This window comes from Perca flavescens, chromosome 22 (assembly GCF_004354835.1).
Source record: "Perca flavescens isolate YP-PL-M2 chromosome 22, PFLA_1.0, whole genome shotgun sequence".
NCBI lineage: Eukaryota > Metazoa > Chordata > Actinopteri > Perciformes > Percidae > Perca > Perca flavescens.
In genome coordinates this window covers 5,916,229-5,939,287 of record NC_041352.1, presented here as the reverse complement: position 1 = coordinate 5,939,287, position 23,059 = coordinate 5,916,229, and the positions used below count along the sequence as shown (strand labels likewise).

The following is a 23,059-nucleotide window of genomic DNA, read 5'->3' as shown; positions in this document are numbered from 1 at the left end:
GTGAAGTTGTGGACCTGGGGGCATAGAGCACAGCTTCTGTCTGTCTGTGGAGGGGCAGCAGTACTGTATGGAGCATCCAGCAGATGCATTTATACCATGGCTCGCTCATAAATCCACTATGGAACTGCTAACAGAAACCACATGGGGTTTTTATCTAAATAACGACTGCACCAAAGCTGCTGTATCAGGTTCCTCAACTCGATGGGCTGAGAGCACTATTTAGCTCTTGTCATTGCCCCTATCCCTGAAAAATCACCTAAAAAGCATGTTCACGAATTTCCCTCAAAATTGGCACACTGACGTCCAGACAAACATTGTCAAACTTTGTTAGCGCTCAATAGTGGGTGCCCCATCCCCCTCTTCCTCCATATGGTTGCCATGCATAATTTCCGCTACACTTCTGGGCCAGAGAAATTCCAACCAGAAAAAAAGGGCTTCAGCCCTAAGACACCTGTCTGGGCCCAAAATATCTGTTTAAACTTAACTAAATTGTCCCATGACAAGGTGTTTACCTTAATCACAGCGATAATCTAATAGAACAACATTACGTTTGTAGTTGGAAATGATATAAGTGCACAGGGGATCAAAGACCTGTTAACGCGTAACTGAAATTAGAGTTGACTGATAACACTGCCGAGTAGGACTAGGCCTGTGACAATGGCATAAAGGAGTTCATGTTTTAAAACAGTATTCCAATGATTTAGCATTGTACTCCTTAGAGGTGTCAATCTTCCCTTATAATACCTTTCGAATTTCATTCGTTAGTGTTTTTAATATTCAAATATTTAATGCCCAAATTCTGAAAAGGTTATTTCACTTTGTGAGTTCATGTACGTTAATTAGTTAGTAACACATTTTATTAGCCTGTCTGCACCTCAGTTTATTAAAGGACAATACAACAGTTACCATGGTCAAAATACATGAACCCGCAGTTGTCCCCATTTTTTCTTTCATAGATAATATTTTAATAGTACATTGAGCGCTGTACTGGAAATGTCCCAGGTTTTCATTTCAGAAATCTGGTCACCTTTAGCAGTTGCTAATGTACCTTGGAGTCTCTTGCCTCAAGCAGAGATGAGGAGTGGGCTACATAAGCTCACTTCTTTCTGAATCCACATTTCAAGATCTTTTTCATTTTCAAACTTGTAGCCTTAAGCCCCAACCAACACTGACATGTATCAGACTTCACAAAGCTACTTCTGGAGACACAAAATACGTATATACTGTATATATATATATATATATATATATATATATATATATATATATATATATATATATATATATATATATATACTGTATATATACAGTACAAGCCAAAAGTTTGGACACACCTTCTCATTCAATGCGTTTCTTTATTTTCATGACTATTTAAATTGTAGATTCTCATTGAAGGCATCAAAACCATGAATGAACACATGGAATTATGTAGTTAACAAAAAAGTGTGAAATAACTGAAAACATGTCTTATATTTTAGATTCCTCAAAGTAGCCACCCTTTACTTTTTTTTGATATCTCTGCAAACCCTTGGTGTTCTCTCAATGAGCTTCATGAGGTAGTCACCTGAAATGGTTTTCACTTCACAGGTGTGCTTTGCCAGGGTTAATTAGTTCCCTTATTAATAAAAAAGCAAAGGGTGGCTATTTTAAAGAATCTAAAATATAAGACATGTTTTCAGTTATTTCACACTTTTTTGTTAAGTACATAATTCCATATGTGTTCATTCATAGTTTTGATGCCTTCAGTGAGAATATACAATGTAAATAGTCATGAAAATAAAAGGAAACGCATTTGAATGAGAAGGTGTGTCCAAACTTTTGGCCTGTACTGTATATATATATATATATATATATATATATATATATATATATATATTATTATTATTATTTTAAATATGCAATAGTACTCCCCAATACATACAGACTTTGATGTGTAAAATTGGTGGAGTTTTCTTTAAATAAAATGTGCCGTGTTCATGGACCTTGAACTTTTTATTTTATTCTATGCGTAGTTATATCTAAAATTCTATAGGTAGTATTCATGGCCATGTTGTGGGTTTCTTTGCAAGGCATTGGGCAGTGTTTTCATTAGAAAAGTGGGATCACAGAAACTGCCTGGTACCCTATATACTCTACTGTATGTGTGGATTGTGTGTCTCTGTAACTAGTAGCATGTTGAGGGAAGATATTCAGCTGGGACATCAGAAGCCATGTCACAGGATATTATTCACTCTTTCTCCCTGCTGGCTTCCCATTTCACCAATCCCAGTGTGCCAAGGAGGCTTCTCTGCTTCATATTAGCCCTAGGTTCATGTAAGCCCTCTCTGACACAGATCTGCCCCTGCTAACCTCCCAGCAGCAGCAGGTTAGAGGGAGAGCTTAAGAGACAAGCATGGTGATATAAGCAGGCTTCTGTTTTGTGAGTGGGATAACCATTAATTCTGAAATGACACGAACTCTGCAGACCTCTTCGATTTAGAGGCAATCTATGTGCCTTTTGTGTGCTTCACTCACACAGACACAGGACAGAGGCAGAAAACAAGTGTACTTCACTACTGTACCTTTGCATTCTTAATGCAGCAGATACGTGTATCTCACTGTACTGTACCTTTGCATTCTTAATGCATGGACAAAGAGCCCATGCAGCACTGGACTGAACATCTGCACAGGGGTTTTTCAATAAGGACCATACCAGGCGGACTCCATCAAGCTGGTCAATGATTCTGTACGTAGAGAGAGACAGAAAGTAGTGTGAGAAGAGAGAAAAAAAAGAGAAAGGAATAGACAAGGACATAATGAGCAAGACCAAAACAAGTTTTACATTGTGATTTCATTTGTTCATTTGTTTTTCAGAGCTCTGGCTATATCAGCGAGGCCAGCAGCAGGCTCAACACGACTACAGCTAAGTATGAACAAAGTGCTGATCGATTTTGGCTTTGGCATTGGCTTTTAATCACAACTTCTTCTTCTCAGTTCCTCTCCAGGCCTGAAACCCACCCACTGTCAGCTCAGCGTTTTCTAGGGCCAGAGGTTGGCGCACATACATCTGTGTATAGTACTTCATACATTGATTTATAAATAGAAACTGAGACAAACTTACACTTTGTGTTGGTGGTATGTTTTTCAACCAAAGCCAAAAAGAGGACCTCTTTCCAAATCAAACAGAGCCAGAGACAGGTCGCTCTATATTTCATAGGATCTGAATGAAGTTTACTTAGGCATGAACTGTATTTCATGTCGTATACATGACTGTAGTCAAAACTGCAGTCAGGGTCTGGGAACCCAAAGAATTACGCCACAGTGCACCCGTTGTCTAGTATAAATAACATGTAACGTGTTCCCCATGTGTGCTTCCACCAACAAGGCCGACATTGAATGCTGTCATAATTACTTAAACACTCTCTAATCACAGTATCTCCGTGACTGGCAACGAGCGAACACTCATCAGGGACGTCCCCTGCGCCATCTGTCTTCCGTTTGCACATAAATCAGTCTACAGGGATCATAACATCAGATTCCAGTCTGCAGGGCCTCTTAAATCCAGACCAAAAACAAAAGTGAAGCGTCATATCATCCGCCAAAACAGCTCCGTCTTTCCATGAAACAGGTATGAAACAGATTAGCAATGAAGTTGCAGCTGACAGTGATGGATTAGAGGAGACCACAAACCCTTGAGGCATTAAACAACGTGTGTTCACTCTTGTAGCTACACAGGATTCATTGGAGGAAGTGCTATGTCATTAACCACACACTGCCTACTGGTTGAGAATGAAAACAAACATATGAGTATTTCATGGAAAACTTGAAAGTGATCGGTGTTTATTTTGGACTTTCAGTAGGTATGGATGACCTGCGTCAGAATCATGATGAGAGAATGATTGCACTGATCAACAGAAGGTGGTATTAGAGAAAACGTTTCTGTTGGTAAAATGAAGTCATGTTAACTGACAAGAATGTTGTAGCTAAATGTGTGGTATCATGCATACATCATCATCATATTTGTCAGCTAGCCAAATACCATCTAATTACTGGGAATCTGAAAAACCGTGTTGGGTTGGAGCAGGAAACAATCAAATGTGAGTTATGATCATTGCTCAGCAAACTACTGTACACATACATGTCTCAAAATAAGCCATCACCACAAAACATACACAACATACATGCGGCCATTGAAATAAGAACTTTCTGTTTACAGCTAAGTGTGAAGGCTGAAAAATTACAAGGTCTGGCCAAAATATACATAACGTGAGAAAACATTGAGAACATGATGAACCCACGTAAAACACTTCTCCTCTTGTGTGAAGTTTACCACAGTTAGTGTTTTTATTGAAGCCCTTGTTTTTTTCCTCCAAACAAATAGGCTCATATGGTAGCCTTAACAGCTAACTAACAATGTAAACTCAGACATTGAGTTGTATTTATGTCCAGTGCTAATTAAGAAGGGTCTTGTAGTCCATAACAGCCTTGTAAAAGCAATGAGACACAGATGGAAGCTCCACAATGTTCTGCAGTATTGAGGGTGAGGTTAAATGAACACAGAACAAAGACTGCTCTGGACTGTGGTTCACTGCGCTTTCCCAGCCAGTCTCGCACAGGGTAGGGCTTTAGGTATGTTCGCCTGACCAGCTCAAGTCCTGACAGTGACCACAAAGCTATAGTAAAGCACTGGGAATTACACCACAACCATATTTAACACAGCAGGTACAATAAACAAAGCTTTTTAAATCTGTCATTAAACTAGGGATTAAATAGAAAAGTACCTGCATGATTACAAATTCAAAGAAAAATGTATTTAAGCATCAGCCCATGACAGGTTAATGATACTGTTTGGATACTTGGTGTCATTCCATTGTCAAAACATATGACATAAATACACAACCAAAAATATGTTTTTGTAAGTAATTTAGTAATGATAGTGAGCAAGCCACTAATGACATTTTAAGAGACACCTCACAAGGAGCTGTTTGCCTTGTGTAAACTGTATAAAGACCATGTTAGCTGGTTGGATGCCCTGGATGAGATAGAGACTTACGCCATGTTATCCATATCTGTAGCACAGGCTCCAACTGCCTTGGTTACATTCACAAGCAGCGCCTGGTAAAATAACACAAATAAAAAGTACATGCGTGAATCAATATATTGTAGGAGCATGGTTTAAAAAAACTTGTATGCAGCAAAAGAAAACTTGCCTGGTTTGTTCCAGTGAGCAGGTTAACTAGCGACTTGATGCCTCCACACTTGCGGATGTTGGCCTTGTTAGCAGGTATCAGGGCAAATTCTCCCAGAGCTCCCACTACATTTATCAGAACTTCTTCAGGCTGATCAGTCAGCAGGCGAACCAGGGTCTCCAGGGCTTTGTACTCCTGAAACCTTTTAAGGGTGGAGAAGAGGGGCAGGCATCATATTAACTAACCGTTTTACATCAATGAACAAGAAAAAAGACAAAAGGTCTATAGCCGTGCTTTTAGCTCTGAGGCCGTGCATAGGGACAGCCTACAGTATTTTGAGGTAATGGCTAATGTCAGCATGCTAACATGCTCACAATGACCGTGCTAACGTGCAGGTGTCAATCATGGTTGCAGCTGTCGCTGTGGTCCTGCTGCACTCCCTGCAACGCTCTGCGGTGCCCTGCAGTGTCCTGCTGCATCCTGCTACGTCCTGCTATGCCATGCTACATCCTGTAACATCCTGCAGTGCCCTGCTATGCCATGAACTACTACAACTACTATTTCTAGTCACTGTTCCATTATCTTTATTGTGACGGTTATTGCCACTGTTTATCACACCCCCAACCGGCACGGTCAGACACCGCCTACCAAGAGCCTGGGTCTGTCTGAGGTTTCTTCCTAAAACAGAGTTTTTCCTCGCCACTGTCACACTAAATGCTTGTGCTTGGGGGAATTACTGTAATTGTTGGGTCTTGGTAAATTATAGAGTGTGGTCTAGAACTACTCTATCTGTAAAGTGTCTTGAGATAACTCTTGTTATGATTTGATACTATAAATAAAATTTAATTGAACATAGTCGTACCGGCATTTTCCCTGAAATGGTCTCTTAAAGAACTTGTGACAGTATTTCTTGCGCTGTGTGTACCTTATGTTGCCCTGCCCAGCAGGTCTTCCCTTGAACACTTGTTTTGTGTCTAACCTCTTTAGCCTGCCCTTGTGTTGCCAGTCCTCGTTGTCATGTTACCCAATCAGTGTTTACCTCCTTATTCCACTTCCCTGCCCACTCCAGCTGGGCCTTGTCTTGTGGTCTTGTGCTTAGCTCCTTGTGTATTTAGTCTGTGTGCTCCCTTTGTCTGGTGTCAGTTCATCGTAGTATGTATTATTGGTGTCAAGACGTTCTGCCTGTTTTCTAGTGCTGTTTCCTAGTGTTCCTGTTTTTTTTCCCTGTTTTTTTATTTTTATTTATTGCCTTCTTACTTGGACTATAAGTTTATTTTAGTCGTTAAATCATTGGAACTCGTCCTGCTACCTCCTTGTCTCCTCTTGAGCATTTGGGTCCAAACCTGCAACTTCTTGAAAAATGTGACAAGGTCTTGAGATGGTAAATTGCTGCTGCCCTGCCTTAATTCTCACATGCCCCCATGCAGGAAATGTTCCTGAACATTTCAGGGATAGATGGCATGTGTGAAAGGGCCTTAAGTGACAACTAGCAGCTACAGTGCCCTCAGCTACATAGGCACAGATCTCTTACTGTAACCCAGCAGTACAGGCAGTTTTCCCACGGCTGCTCACAGTTGTCCCTTGTACGTATTTTGCATAACTAAAGCTTTGCTGTGGCTTGGAAACTCTCACCCCCTCTTTTCCTGTGATTTTGCCTTGTTTGCCAATGCTATAGAGTGGTAAACTACAGTAAAGGTTTAAAAGGGATATAATGTGGTTGCTAAAAACCTCAACAAACCTCTGATGTACAGTTAAGTTCTACGACGTTTTTATTCGCAGTTACGGTTGCTGGCATCATGGTCCGTAAGCTATTGTAGATGTCCAAGGTCATTTGGTTTTGGTCAGGGTCCACCGACACACAGCCTATTCTTGCAAGTGAAAACACTGCTAATGAACAGAGGAGCTGCCAAAGTTAGCTTTAGTAAAATTCACCATCAAGAAAAACAATGGTTTTCCTATGCCATCACTGAAGTGTCATCTGCAGTTAACTACAGTAGAATTATCTTGTAATCACAGACATAACTTTTGATAAATGAACAGTAAGTCATGCCTATTTTTGTGAAACCAATCCCAGCCAAAGTAATTCCGTGATGGCAAGAGTAGCATTACACATGGCTGCCTGAAGCGGCTTCTACTGCAAACACTGGGCTCCACACAAGAGGAAGCTTATTAGAGCCTGTCAGAAGACACAGGAACCACAGTGGGGCTTCTGTGCAGCAGATTTTTATGATTGATTCTGTGCCATTTCATTTTCTCATTGTTCTACACTAGTCACACTCAACGAAGTGCAGAAAAGCTTAAATGCTGCTGTGTTTTAAGGAAGGCCCAAGTGCAAGTAAGACATGTTAGGGACTGCTGTTAGGGAGATGCTTAGCAATGACCATGAAAAGAGAAAGATAGTTGCTTGTTCAACCTAAAATTGAACAGACAGATCTATTTCATTTGAAAGAAACAACAGAGCAGTGACTAACTTTGGTGAGTACAGAACCTTTGTGAGGGAAAGAGAAGTATCATTTGGAGGGTCAATTATGGTGTGCTCATCATAGGGCTGGAACAGAGGTAAGATGGTGGGGTAGTCAGTAATTGGAAGCGAACCACCCAATCTTGACCCCAAACATTACTGCGCTGGCAAATATAGTCTGAGACTTGGCAGTTGTGACTTTCCATTGCAAAGTTATTCCCTCAGTCTTTTGTTAAGGCTTTTTACAGCAGTGTTGTGTGTCCATAACACCTCAGTATACAGGCTCAAGGGACCACATATCGATTTGTCCATAAATCTGCACAAAATAATGTTTCAGTGTTTCCATCAGGACTTTAACAAAGGCATCATAGTACTCAGTATTCATAGTACATATAAGCTTGGCCCAGGTATAGCACTCTCTGTAATAGTCCTACGAAAAACATACACTTATGTGGTCTTTAAACAAACACACTTAAGTTATAAATGTAATTATATTTCGGGGCATCAATCATCTCTCATTTTGATGCATCATTAATCAGGAAAATGGCTAACACATGCTACTACTTGTCTTAAGTGGAGGTCCCCCCGACCTGTATACTGTCCAGACCACACAAATCATCACTCACATAAAAGAAAAAATCATGTTTGCAATAGGTCACAAGGTCTGTTTCATTGGATCATTTACTTAGTGAAAGAAAAGAGAAAACACTGCCTCTTATTATTGCTGTAGCAAAATAATAATATATCAAGAATAATATTCTAAAATGATTTTCATTTCAGTACACCACTCACCTATGATTCATTCTGAAATAAGCGCATGCCCCTAAAACCCTGTTACCATTAGCAGCCTTTCCTTTTTGACAGTAATGACTTGGTCACTATATTCCAGGCTTTTGCCAGACCTAGACATTTTAAGTGATTCAAATAAGCCTGAGAGAGTGTGAATAAACAGATCCACTTACACATTGAAGTGTGCATTAAAAACAGTTGCTGTGCATCATGCTGGTTTCTTCTTAAGGGGGTGGGCAAAGTGCAACCTTCACTCACACCCAACTGCCCACATCGTCCAAAAACAAAATTAAAACACAACACACACAGGAAAGAAACCAAAAAATGAGAACTCTATTCATATTATTGCACTCTTACTAAGATACCTTTATGACGTGTTAAATTTAGAGTGAAGGAAAGTAAAGTGGTTTTTAGTGTTTGTAAATGAAGTGTCACTAAATGTGGTTTACATGTGATTAATGGCATCATTATAATTATTTCTATTATTGTTATCATCAGTATTAATATAAGTATTTTACATAGCAACAGTGACAAGTCATTACATATGGCAGAGAGCCTGAACTGGCGTATTAAGCTGCCACATTAAGCATGGCCAGTGGAGTTAACTTATTTTATCATTACGCTATGCTGCAGTCAATTGGGTTCCAATCCGTGCCAATTTTGTTGTTTTTAAAAGAAAATGTATGTTAATTAATATGACATTTTTTTATTTTGTACCATGAAAACAGAACTGTCTGTCTAAATAGTAATAGCCATGCCAGTATCTTTAAGCATTCAATGATAATAATCATTTAAATAAATAATATTTCCCCAAATGATTTTCTTTCATGACATCAGTTAAATAGACAGTGATCTGATCTGATCCATCTTGCTTTACAGGAATGTTATTGTCATGCTTCTGCTCCTGTGAAGGAATCCTCTCTTAACTCGATGCGGCAGGAGACACTGAGTTCCAGTTGGAAGGACTTAACTTAGACTTTAAATGTAGGATATCATTCTGTCAGTTATGATATATGAAGTGAAGAAAGATCAGTGTGAGTGCTACTGCTCCTTTTTCTTATTTTTAGAATGTCACTGCAATTTGAACTATACAGCATTTGTGAGTCAGAAGTAAGGTATATTCACCTCAGCGAAAAGCCTTAAACTTAAAAAATACTCACTAAAATATTAAAAGACAATGTCTTATCAGTTTATTGGCTACACTGGAGAAAATAGGTTTTGAATTGATTAATATGTTACCAAGCTATTGAATTACTGCATGTGGGTTATATATTATGTGCCCGGCCTCACACTGTATAAGAAAATAAATACATCTAAATCATTCTTTCAAGGGAGCGCAAGTGGAAATGTATGGGGCTGCCAGGGCACGGTCTCTGGGCATTATTTATTTTAGAGGGAAAATTACTCATTCATCTGACACTAAAGTACAAGTCAAAAACCATTCCAGAAATGTCACTGCTGAAGGAATCAGGCTAAATGACACTTAAATAAACCACTGCCTTACATGACAAATGATTAAGGACTCTGTCAGCCTGCGTCTTTGGATATTAGAAAATCAGCATTTCAAGGATGATTCTTTCCGTATGCCTACGTTTGGGTCAATAACAGGCCTTGACTAACACATCACTGAAGTCTATAAAATCAGCACATTGACTTGAGCCTTTGTTAACGGTGGAAAAGACTGAATTCTAGCAGCAAACACTCACATAAAAGATCAGAGCTAATAGAATCCTTAAAAAAACTTTACATTTTATACAACAAATTACTTCAACCAGAAACAATGGTAAAGGAAAGGGAGATATGACAACAGCATATGAGTGGAAAAAGTGACAAAGCTAGTCTTGAATGAATAAGAGCCCTCCATAAAAGTAAGATATGTGATGATGGCATGACGGCCATAATGCACGCAAGTCGGTTAAACCCCTTATTGGTGTTCGGTTTTCACATGCTTCAACACTGCTGTTAACCACATTATCTTAAGAAACATCTTTTCCAAAAGTTATGGGCACATGTGGGTGAAATGCATTTTTGTTATTAACACCCTTTTACACTGAGGCTTATTAGATTGTTGTTCCTATGAACATTGATTGATTTATCAAAGTCATACTAATCTGTTACTACTAATTACAAACACATAGTCATACATCCCAAAAGATATGGCTGGGTCAATGACGTGACGCCCATTTCTTTGTGTCTATAAGGTTAAATTAAATTTAAATACATTTAATTTAAAAAAAAAGACAAACAAATTACATTAATACCTACTTTTTTACAGGCCATATTTTAAAGAGTTTGGTTTTAATTAATTTTAAGAGAATAATTGGCGATTAATGGCAAAAATGTCTAAGTGGTGTAACCGTCAAAACTTTGTACCAAAATTTTTATCTTGCTTAAAAAGCTCAAATTTCTTAATAAAAGATCCCATTAACTACTTGGGCATTAACCTAAATTAAAGGTTATTATACATATTTAGAATATATTTTAAAATGATGCTTATATTTATTTTAATAATTTAGGGAATCCTGTCAGTCATGCTAGCTTCCTGAAATGTCAAGTGGTGTAACCACCATTTAAGGTGCCATTTTGTTAAAATCAGCAAGAAGACCACATGACAGGAAGTTACATCAGAGAAAAGGACCCCTGATCAGCATAACCAGAGAATGTCTAATAAGGGGAGAACTTCCACTCTCGTGAAAATTCCGGGTTGGTACAATGGGGCTAATAGGGAGTGAGATAGGGAGTGAACAGGCTCTCCATAGACAGGCTCTGGCATAACTGCTGCATCACAAGGTTAATAACTCTCTGATAAATATAAGTTAATAAGACATTTTTAGGTTAAGTTCAGTTCTTTGGTTCACATGTCAAATGGTATGACCCAAGTAAAACGTAGAAAAAAATCTTTTGAATAAATATTTGTATTTAGTGTAAAAAAAGTGTTTTGATTATTTACACCAAGGCCATATGCTGATATATGTGTCCATTATAATGCCTGACTAATTTGATTTTACATTGAAATGTCAAATGGTGTAACCAGTTACACCATTTGACTCCTATTACAAGCCTCTCAATTTTTGGCCAATCTTTTCAAATATAACTAGTTCAGTTACTGGTCCAAGAGGTTATATGAACTTAATTACTATTTAGAACTATTTGTATGTGTTCTTTGTTTGAATTTTTTTAAAAGTGGTGGTAATTTATCCAACACTTAATTAAGATAGCTTATTTAACTTGGCTAGGCTAAATCATTATAGTGCAAGGCCTTAGTGTTTAAAAAAAGTTTTACCCTTAAATTAATATTTCCATATCATTCCATTGCAATGTTACAATAATTTCTTAACAATTTAATAACATAGAATGAGGCAGTTGAAGTGTGACCCCTAATGTGGTACAAGAACAGCAGCTTTAAAATACCTAAAACATTCAAGGATTATTTAAGTATAAAAAGGTTAATTAAATATTAAAAATGCCACTGAAATTTTTTTTTTTATCAAATTGAATTCAGATAAATGCACCAGAATAAGTTAAAGAGCTCATATTATGCTCATTTTCAGGTTAATAATTGCATTTAGAGGTTGTACCAGAATAGTTTAACATGGTTTAATTTTCAAAAAACACCATATTTTTGTTGTACTGCACATTGCTGCAGCTCCTCTTTTCACCCTGTGTGTTTAGCTCTCTGTTTTAGCTACAGAATGAGATCTCACTTCTATTCCATCTTTGTTGGGAGTCGCACATGCGCAGTAGCTAGGTAAGGACTAGCCAGTCAGAAGCAGAGTATGAGGGCGTGCCACGCTAACAGCTAGGCGAGCATTAGAACGTGTGTTACAAAGTGACCACGTTTGTCTCTGAAGTAAAGGCTGGACTACAATAGAGCTGTTTGGAGCGGTTTGTGAACAGTGTTTTCTGTTGGAGATGGTAAGTCCCTTTGGGGTGGACTTTGGGCTTTTTCACTTTGTACACCTATGACATCCCAAAAAGCATAATATGAGCTCTTTACCTGTAAACATGTTAAAGGGCATGCACAACCCTAAACAGACTTGCTTCTCCCTCTCTCTTTCACCGATCTAGCTACCTCTTTCTCACACACAAATACTGTTCACACACAATTTGTTAAGATGTTAGTTGTTTAATTTAATCTAATGAGTTATAATATATTTAAATATTTGTCATTGAAATGAAATTAAACGCCAAGTTCAGTAGTTTAGTGTCACTTACAAGCATCACGTCAGGTGGTGTAACTGGTTTGTGTCAAATGGGGTAACCAGTGTTTTTCTTGAAAAAATTATAATGTGCAGGTAAATTAATGTTTGATAAAATGTAATACTCTACTCCACTGTAGAAAACAAATTTTTAAGACTTTTTACACAATTTGTCCAAGATTATTTAGAAAACAAATGTTTCCAGCACGTCTACCACTTGATATTGCAATAACAAATATAATTTAAATTTAGAAGTAATCCTAATAAAATCTATTTTTGGCTGAAATTTGGAAATAGGTAATAGTTATATTTGTATGAGTGCACTCACAAACAATGTAGTGGATGAAATATTAAATATTATTTAATATTAACATTCCTTTATGGTTACACCACTTGACATTTTAGGTCCATTTGGTCCTACCTTTGTTAAAAAAAATGGTGAAAATCCTATTTCAAATGAAATAAAATGTACAATAACACAAAATATACATTTTAACGAAACTCAAGGATGCCTTCAAAAAAGTTTTTTCATTTTTTCATCTGCCCAACCCTTATTTGTCACTGACCTGGCTGCAATGCGTTTCTGTATCCCTGGTATGTTAAGTGTGTGTGTGTGTGTGAGAGTATATGTGTGTTAATGAGAGGTAATAAGTTGAGACCCTGAGTCCCGGCATACTTAGCCACATTCTCCATACTGATGGAACACTTCCAGATGGCTCCGGTGGCTGCGGCCAGGAGCTGCTTGTTGTCCGACTTGCTCAACAGTAAAACCAGCGGCTGCAGACCGCTGTACTTACGTACCAGGTCACGAGTTTGTTTGTCCTCTGCACACTGCAAAGCAAAAGAGAGGGTCAAGATCTACATAAAGTCCTCTAGAGACAAGGTCTAAGAAAAACTATTTATCTCTGTGTCCTTTTCTCCAATTCTGTGGATTTGTTCTTGTGATTAACAATATTTATTTTTTTAACAAAATACAAAACATAACATTTGCAACATATACACCCCCTCCCTTCTGGCTATCATTAAACTAGTTTGGACCCAGCATCTTATGTGCTTATCCATCCCGCTTAGGATAGACCCATCTTCCAGAACAAATAATCTTGGGCTGAATGGAACCTGGGTCCCTGCAATCCGACATAGGTTATCATGTATCCCAGTCCAAAAAACCCTGGACCTTATAACAAGATCATAGGACATGAAGTAATTGGTGTCCTCTGTCTTACATTTCCAACAATTTCATGTGACTTTCAGACCAAGTCTAAACAATCTGGAGGGAGTCCAATAGAAGCGATGCATAATCTTAAACTGAATGAGGCGCACCCTCACATTGCGTGACATAGTTTTAATATTCCTACAGATTCTGTACCACTCCTCATCATCCAGTGTAATACTCCGATCCCTTTCCCATGTCTTTTTGAGGGCTGTCCAGGCTCCATCTGCCAGGTCCATGAGCATAGAATAATACCCATAAGCCTCATGACCTTTTCCATATTTCGACACCTTTTCTAAACATTCTGGTGCCTTCAGGGCTGAAGAACTGGATCCAAAAATCTCCACTAACAGATGGCGAAGTTGCAAATATCAAAAAAACATTCCAAATTGCTGTACCACATCCTCAAAGGATTTCAATATGCCACCGAGATACAGATCCCCGAGTGTGACAATTCCCTTTTCCAACCAATCCTTCTAAAAAAGGGGAGATCTATCAATACACAAATTTGGATTCCGCCAAACACTTAATGAAGTATTTAGATATCGATCCAGTTTAAACAACGGAGAAAATGGAGGACGGAGCACCGCGGCCGAGTCAAATCGTGTCGAGCCGAGTAGAGTAGAGTAGAGCTGGTACTAGCAGTGGGTAAGAGCCACAAATGTCTTTGTTATCCTGTCAAACCATATGACAGGGGAACCTTCAGAGGAGAGATTTGATAAGGTAATTCAGCTTGGGAACACAAACCATTTTTATAACATTGACCTTCCCTGCTATTGAGAGATTGAGAGTTGCCCATCTATTAACATCACAAGAGATTTTATTAAATAATGGTTCCAAATTAACTTTAACTAGGTCTTTTAACTGGGGAGGGAATAAGATACCCAGATATATGATACCTTGCTTTGGCCACTGAAATGCACCTGATTGGAAGGCTGTTACGGGGCACTGAGCTGTTAAAGGTGATGCTTCTGACTTGGACAAATTTACCCCATAACCTCAAAATTTCGAGTAAGAGTCAATGATCCTGAGTAGACAGGGTATTGATCTGCTAGGTTCGGACACAAAAAGTAATATATCATCCGCATTAAGCGTAAGTTTGTGCACTATACCTCCTACCATAACACCTGGAAAGTTAGTCTCCCCCTTATGGCTGCTGCCAAAGGCTCTATGGCTAAGCCAAAGGAGAAAGAGGTGAGCACTGTCTTGTTCCCCTTCTAAGAGCAAAATATTCAGAAATTAACCCGTTAGTTTGCACCATAGCCTCTGGGTGATTATGCAGCACCTTAATTCACTTTATAAAAATGCATTTCCAAAATTTTGAACATATAGGCCCATTTAACCGTGTCAAATGCCTTTTCGACATCAAGGAAAACAGCAGCTATTGGGGATTGTCTATCAGCTAAGCCCTAGTGGCTCTATGAAGGAACACATTTCTTCATCAGTAGAGGCAGATAATGACCTATAGAGATCAGTGTACATTTTTTAAAAATCTTGTTAATATCTACAGTTGCTGTAAATACATCTCCAGAATTGGATCTAACTGCAGAAATAGTGGAAGCTGATTCCCTCTGTATTATGTATCGAGTAATTTTCCTGCTTTGTCTCCTGGTTCAAAATAATTTTGTCTTGCCCTGAATAAATTGAATTCAACCTTCTGAGATAGAATATTATTATAATGGTATTTTAATTAAGTCACCTTCTCTCACTTTGAGGCAGCAGGTCTAGGCACACCTACGCAAGGTCAGAGATTACGATATTTCCTATCACACATCCTATAGCAGAGGAATGTATAGTCTCTCCCAGCTGGGTTCATAATTGTCCAAATATCAACCAAACCTAAAATCTTAGACATCCTCTGTAATGTGAGAGAGACTCTGGGGGCCCTGCGTCCTGCAACCCCACTTTAGTCCAAAACTGGATCCATTATCAAATTAAAATAGCCCCCTAGAACAATATTGTGGTTCCTTACAGTTTGTAATTTATTTTCCAAATCTATAAAACATGCCTGATCATCTAGGCTACATAAGGTGCATATATGTTAGCCTGCCAGAATTAGTTCTTGCCCTTGTATTTCATGTCATTAGCCTGTTGCTTTTCTGCCACAGTCACAGCAGCAGCGCCACGCTTTCTGCCACGTCTCCACCACGGAGCATGTGCTGCTTAATATCTCCACCGGCCACTAACTTTTGGATTTCCACATTTTCGGCATCCAGAATGTTTCTCGTCCTGGCTGAGCACAAATATCTCTGGTCAGTATCTTCAAAAGGATAAACAGCAGTGCACTAAACGGAGCTCGCCCTTCGCCCAACTAGTCCGCCATTAGGTCACGTGACACTGGTGTTGATTGTTTCATAGACTATGCATACGACAAGCGCAGAAGTGTGGAAAACAGGTACCTTGAAGATTGCACTGGCACAGTGCATTTGTAACTCATCATTGTCACTGCTTAGGTTTTCGACCAAATCCTTGATCATGTCCAACTGCTGAATGGCAATCCTGTAGCTTTCCTGTAGTGACACAACAAAAAAAGACCACATGAACTGACTGACATGCACCAACAATTATGTCACATATATTGCTACTATATATTTTGTTTCCAGTATTTTTCTTTCATATAGCAAGAATACTTTTATCATTATTTTCCACCCTTAAATATTTCAGAATTTTGTATATTTTTATGTTAATCATATGTTTACATCTCTTTTATTCTGTATGCACCATTTTTGATAATCTGTAGACCCTGCTGCAATCTCATTATGATAGTTAAAATGATAGGGTTGATAGGATCAATTCATTGTTGCTTTGGGTCTTTCATTAAATGAGTAGACAATACAATTGCTACAGACTTGTAGGTTTTACTACACATTATTGACAACTTATGCCACATTAAAGGGCAACTATTATACAGGATTTTCAGGATTATACTTGCATTTTGTGTTTGTACTAGAACAGGTTTACATGCTTTAATGTTAAAAAAAACTGCCCATGGCTGCTGCACCTGTATTCACCCTTTGTATGAGCGCTTTGTAGGAGTACCTGTCTCTTTAAGCCCCCCTCCCGACAAAGCCCAGTCTGCTCTAATTGCCCAGCGTGTTTTCTGGAATCTCCGGAGCCTCCGCTCCGTGTTTCACTAGTTGAAGCTGGAGCTACTGCAATGGAGTATATAGCAAGACTTTGTACTGTGATTAATCACCAATAAAGGCTTCTAAACCAAATATTACACAACCGGAAATGCAGTCCCAGCAGTAAAGGGACCGGAATTCGTGGAGAAATGACCAGCATTCGCCAACATTATAGCTATGTCGTGTTAGCATGTAGCTACTTAATAGTCAGCAGTACGCTAACGTTAGATTGTAGTGGAACAAAACAGCACTTTCTACCGTCAAAAATCGCAAATAAAGGCATTTAAACCAAATACTACACAGAAAATGTTTCAGGAGTAATGTGACCCGGAATTGGGGAGAATTGAACCACAATGTTAACACCGCAGTGGCTTAAAAAAACAAACACTCTCCAGTCCTGACTATCTGGAGCAGATGACCAATCATAGAAGGCCGGCTTAGAGTTGCGTAACACTTAGCCGAGAGTAGAAAAAACTGTTCAAACCGGAGCATTCACAACAGTTGGAAATCTGAAAGTTTTAGCTCACATGGATTTGTTTAAAATACATTTACTTCATTATTTGAACATTTTTTAAACATGTTGAACATTTTGTTCAACATGTAAATCCAACATTATTACATTGTAAACATGACATAAAACACGCACAAACACAAAGCATAATATGTCACCTTTAAAGACAATATACAGTATGTGGCCTCTCTCACCTCTGAGGCACACTCCTGCAGGGTGCCCACCACAGGAATAAGCATGTTCTCATGCGGAGACTTGAGCAGGCGTCCCAGCAGAGGGATACCCCCAGCCTTACGGATGGCCTCCTTATTCTTGGTACTCTTGCTGCAGCTCCACAGTGCCAGAGCACCACAGCGAGCCACTTCTACATCCTTCTCCTGGTTTGCAGTCAGATCAGCTAAATTAGGGACACAGTCCAGCAGCTTTACCTGAGCAGAGAGACGAGGGACCCAGACTTGCATGTGGATAAAAACAAACATGAAACTGTGTGCAAATAAGCAGCCAGACCCCACATGTTTAAGCAGAAAACTTCCATGCACACATTTACACAAACTCAGTGAACCTGTCATAAATTCAAGGACTCTGAAAAGTTTGCTTGCAGGACTGGAGTGATAATGGATGGTTCCAGATGGGAAAAGCAAGTTGTTGGCTGTGATTAAGGGTGTAATTAAAATTCTATTACCACTGGGTCTGCAAGGATGAAAAAGCCAGAGATGCTAGGAGTGGAAAACTGTCAGGATAGATGTTGATGTTAGGCCTGAAAAGCCCAGTGTGACAGTTTATGGCCATCATTCAGTGTTCTAATCCATAGTTCCTGGCCAGTGAGACAGAGCACGCAAAGCTATTACACACAGCACAGTTCAAAGGTGGTCTCATAGCAGAGCGTGAAATTAATCTGCCTCCGTGAGTGACTTGCACATGAGAACATCCGATTTGGGGCTGAGTAAAATATACAAGGAATGGAGGCTTTAATCACAGGTCCCTTTGTCAACAAACATGAATGCAGGTCAGAGGATGTAGGGGACATTCTATCTGTTTTACCATAGCCCCCACTCTGCTGGTTTCAAAGACTTGGTGAAAAAGGATGGATGGGCCACTATCTGGCAATTACATACAGTGTGAAACGGGCATGAATGGGTAATTGATTTGCTGTGCAGTAAAACGTAGTTCAGTAAACTCTGGATATGTGTTTTACACTTTAAATAAAATAGTAATGGTAGTACTGTATGTGGATAACATCGCAATAAGGCACCATTCTGTTTTTCCAAAGGTTCCAAGGTGTCTGTGGTTTAGTACAAAAAAGGTTGTACTAAATCACAAACTAACTGGCACAAACATAAACAGACAAGTGTTTAAATTAATAGAAAATCTGCCCCCATAGGACATAACATTTTTTCATTGACATTAATACAGAAAGATCAGATTCTGGTTTTCAGTTTTCTCACCTGATACTCTTCACATGGGCTGGTAAACAGAGACTTTTTAAGTGACTGTTCATGTTGCACTAACCTGAAGTTACATTCTTCTGTGCTTATGCTCACCAGTTTTTTGATACCGCCATACTGCCTGACGGTTGTCCTTGCTCTGCGGAACCTGGCCACATTAGCGACGGTCTCAGCAGCTAAGGCCTTAAGGTCCTTGACTGGTGAGTCCAGTATCTTCACAATGCTCTGCAGGCCTCCCATGTCAACAATGGTTCGACGAATTTGCACATTATGACTTATCTTTCTCAGGATTTTCAGAGATCCAATCTAAAAACACACAAGAAAAACGTTCATACAACATATTTTAAAACTGATAGGTTTTATGGAAAATAAACGGTTGTGCCTATTCCAATATGAGGTGTCCATCTGTACTAAGAGTACACAGCAATATCTAGTAGCCAAACATTTACCCACATTTCTACTAAAAACAGACAGGACAAAAAGCTGTAATAAAATCAGGTTCAAAAGAACCGAGTCATTAGGGCACACTGGAGAATAATTGCTACCCAGTGTCTTTAAAGGCATGCTCTCTACCCAGCACTGGTGCTTCTCTAACTGAAACACAGGCTGGCACACACGGCCGGCAATGTTTATGCCTAGGCCATCCAGGTCCAGCTTTGGCACAGCTACTCACTTTGCATTTGACTTCATCTGTATCCAGCAAGTTAATGAGGACTTCAAGGCCACCTACGTCCCGGATGGCCAGTTGGCATGTCTCCTGCATCAAATTAAAGTCCATCATGGCGCACAGAGTGAGCACAGTGGCTGTCTGGTCGCCTCCCTGAAATAATAATGCCAAACATGAATGAATAAAAAAGGGAGACAAAAAGGAAGAGGGGGGAGAAAATTACATTAAGCAACATTAAGCAGACATGATTTGGAAAAGGGAGGAGAATACAAACCTCCCTCCATTCCCCCACACTGCTACTCCCTCTGTTGTTTCCCCCATAATACCACTCATGCTGGGGTTGTTTTGTTTAAACCACTGCCTGGTAAGTGTTTGGCTTTGTGTTGGTAAACACTGATGGAAAGAAATTATCTGCTAACAGAGCACTGAGCTCTGACAACAGCGCCAAGCCCAGAAAACATTAGAAATGGCCCCTAAGATAAAAGAATAACACGATTAGCGCTGAAAACCTGAAACTAATGATGAGTTAGCATTTCAAATGAGAATATGTTTTGACAGTTGCTATATACACACATATCATTTTAGACCTGGGCTCTGTTTCAGGAAGGTTTAACAAACTCTGAGTCTAACCCTGATCTCTGAGTTGATTTACCCTGAGATGGGAAACTGAGTTTTCGGTTCCAGAACAGCTGATTCGAGTTGGTTCAATCAACTCAGAGTAGGTTCAGAGTTAAGAGCGTGTACCACCACTATAAAAAGGCAGCATGAATGGAGCCATGATACAAGATTCACCATGGCAACAACCACAAACAAACTGGTCGCACATACAGCGAGTGTGAATATATATTTTGTTTAAAAAAAAGTAACACGGCTGCTGCAAAATAGCGAGAATTGGTGTGGGAGAAAATTGCTGCTCGAGTCAATGCATAAGCTCTAATATAGTGTATTAATTTCATATTTAATCACAGGTAACCTACAATATAACTGGTGAAAACTGGAATGGTAGTAGGCCACACCTATAATTTAATGTAGGTGTAATACTGCAGGCGAAAAAGTAAGTTACTACTAATACCATTCTGAGGTTGCAGCACCATCATTAACAGAATTATGATTTACAATCATTTATTTCTTTTTAATGTCTCATACTGGTTTGTGTCCAAGGAACAAAAACGTTTAAAAAACATTTCAGAGCGAGTCACACTCTCCTGACGGTGCTTTGCTACAGTGGCTTTACTAATATGCTCCGCATCAACAATGTTGTAAAGAAAACTGCCTTTTGCAAAAAAAAAAAAACGTAATGTGACACAAAGAATCTGCTGGGATGTAAGAGCATGTCCACAATGGGTGATAGTGATATGAGGATGGATAAGGTATCTACATATCTGATAGACTGGGAAGAAAAACGATACCGCTCAAATAGATAGCAATCTGGAAATGAAAATATATCTATAGTCGGGGCCTCAATATCATCTCCCGACGTGTGTTTAGCTAACGAAGTAATACAGCTTCTTCATCAACGGGATCGTTGACAAAAGGAAATGCCATTACATTTTATAGTCTGCCTAACATGGTTAATAAACCAACCCTGTTTTTTTATTCATGCAGATAACAAACTGCGCTAAAATACAGACTGAATAAATGAATGAGGAAATGAAAGAGCCCTGAGTTAGAGGGAGGAGACTGAGAAGAAAACCTGCTCCCAACCAGGGTAGGTTCACAGGCTCAGTTACCATAGTAACTGACTCTGAGGTTAAGTTACCTCTATTTCTGAAACAGAAAACCCAGAGTTTCCCTCATCTCAGGGTTAACAAACTCAGAGTTTTCACTAAACCTGCTTTCTGAAACGGACCCCTGCAGTGATTAGCAACTTAGTAGCTACAACACTATTAAGTCAGCAAGTGCTTTGAGAGGAAAATATGTTCTTTGATTTAAATTCAAGCCCCTCAACACACATGGGGCAGAAAACTGATTAAGTTTTATTACCACTCAAAATGTTTACTATAAACATAAAGAATACACAGATTTAAAAGTGGGCATGTCTGGTCAAACCTTGCTGCACACTTTTTAAAATCAAATGTTTAGCTTTTTAAGACCTTTTATGGACCTCGACAGAGAAAATGTCATACATTTCCACAGCAAAACAAATGCACATTAGGGTTGAGCTTTGTGTTTGATATCAACTTGACAACATTAATAAGGATATTTTCTGGATATTTTTAGAACTCCATACAACAATCATAGGCTATATAAAATCTCATAAATTAATCAAATTAATGGCAAATTACATACAACAGATACAACTGTTTAAAAAGTTTTAATTTTAAATTTTAATTACAATTTTCTTGGAATTGTTAAGGCTGTTCTGATTGTTCTCACACTCACAGAGTAGGCTATAGTTAACTCTTCATATTAAGACACAGGGCTACACGTTACAGTATATCTACCATTCAACAACTTAAACAGTCAAGTAAATTATTAACTCCAGCTATGCAGCCACTAAATTAAAAGTCCGCTCCTCTATTTCACGTATAATAGCTTATTGTTTTGTAGCGTTGTCCGTACTAAAAACATAATTATCCAGATTCTACAATCAGAAAAATTAAGGCTTTGTGTCTTTTTTTAAAAACCCTTGGCCAACTGTCACCTGAGTGTCACCTGTATGTTTTGTGTACTTCTTTAATCCTGTCTGTGAGAGCAGGTGGCCTGTGGAGAACCAATCGAAACATTACAAAAAAAGAAAGCGATGGACTGAGTCTGGACCAAAGATCAAACCATATTTAAATAAGCAAATCCTGTGGGAAGCTATTTGTAATTTAACTAGGTATCACCTGAAAATTTAAGACCTACCCTAATTAAAAAATAAGACATTTAAATTCTGGAAATGTAATTTAAGACTTGCTCACCTGATCGTAGCCAGACAGATTGGATAACATGGGCGCCAAAAAGAAAATAGCTCTGTTTCACAGCATTTCGCGGCTATTCGCGGTGTGTTTCTGCCATGACTCTATTTTACTTTTTTCTCCTAAATTTAGTGTCCAAATACTTTCTTACTTACTATCTTTGTTCAGATTCCCATCACAATTCATAAATCCACATAATGTCCTAGCTGTGGATGGATGTTGACAGCATTATAGCACTTAAAATACCAGTCTTAGGGTTGGTGCTTTGAGATGGCATGCAGCAATGGTGTTTTTATATTTCCATATTTAGTCTATATCATATGCAGTTGCATAACAAACCTTGTTGACATGCAATGGTTTTGATCATGAGAAGGGGGAAAAAAAATGGTAGTCAGATAAAACTGAAGCTCATGGCCTGGAAATGCAACAGTTAGAACAGTTAGCTGCTGTAATACTAGACCTGCTACATGGCTTTGATATGTGACACTGAAACATCCAGTCCAAAATCTTTTGGCAAGTGAACAATCAAATATTATTTCTTTTTTGCATTAGTTTGAATGTGCCACAGATATAATTCTCATCAA

General features: G+C 38.8%; 1 protein-coding gene across 3 annotated transcripts in view; it reads right to left on the bottom strand.

Annotated features, from left to right (window-relative positions):
* Positions 1-23,059, bottom strand: part of odad2 (outer dynein arm docking complex subunit 2) — a 69,451-nt gene that overhangs the window by 8,650 nt on the left and 37,742 nt on the right. For all 3 annotated transcript variants that reach the window (XM_028569360.1, XM_028569361.1, XM_028569359.1), the window contains 8 exons: positions 19,582-19,728; positions 19,005-19,214; positions 17,658-17,891; positions 16,227-16,337; positions 13,294-13,448; positions 5,190-5,370; positions 5,033-5,094; positions 2,609-2,723 (listed from right to left, as the gene is read on the bottom strand). In XM_028569360.1, the coding sequence (XP_028425161.1) occupies positions 2,609-2,723; positions 5,033-5,094; positions 5,190-5,370; positions 13,294-13,448; positions 16,227-16,337; positions 17,658-17,891; positions 19,005-19,214; positions 19,582-19,728 (1,215 nt within the window). The remainder of the gene's footprint in view (positions 1-2,608; positions 2,724-5,032; positions 5,095-5,189; positions 5,371-13,293; positions 13,449-16,226; positions 16,338-17,657; positions 17,892-19,004; positions 19,215-19,581; positions 19,729-23,059) is intronic.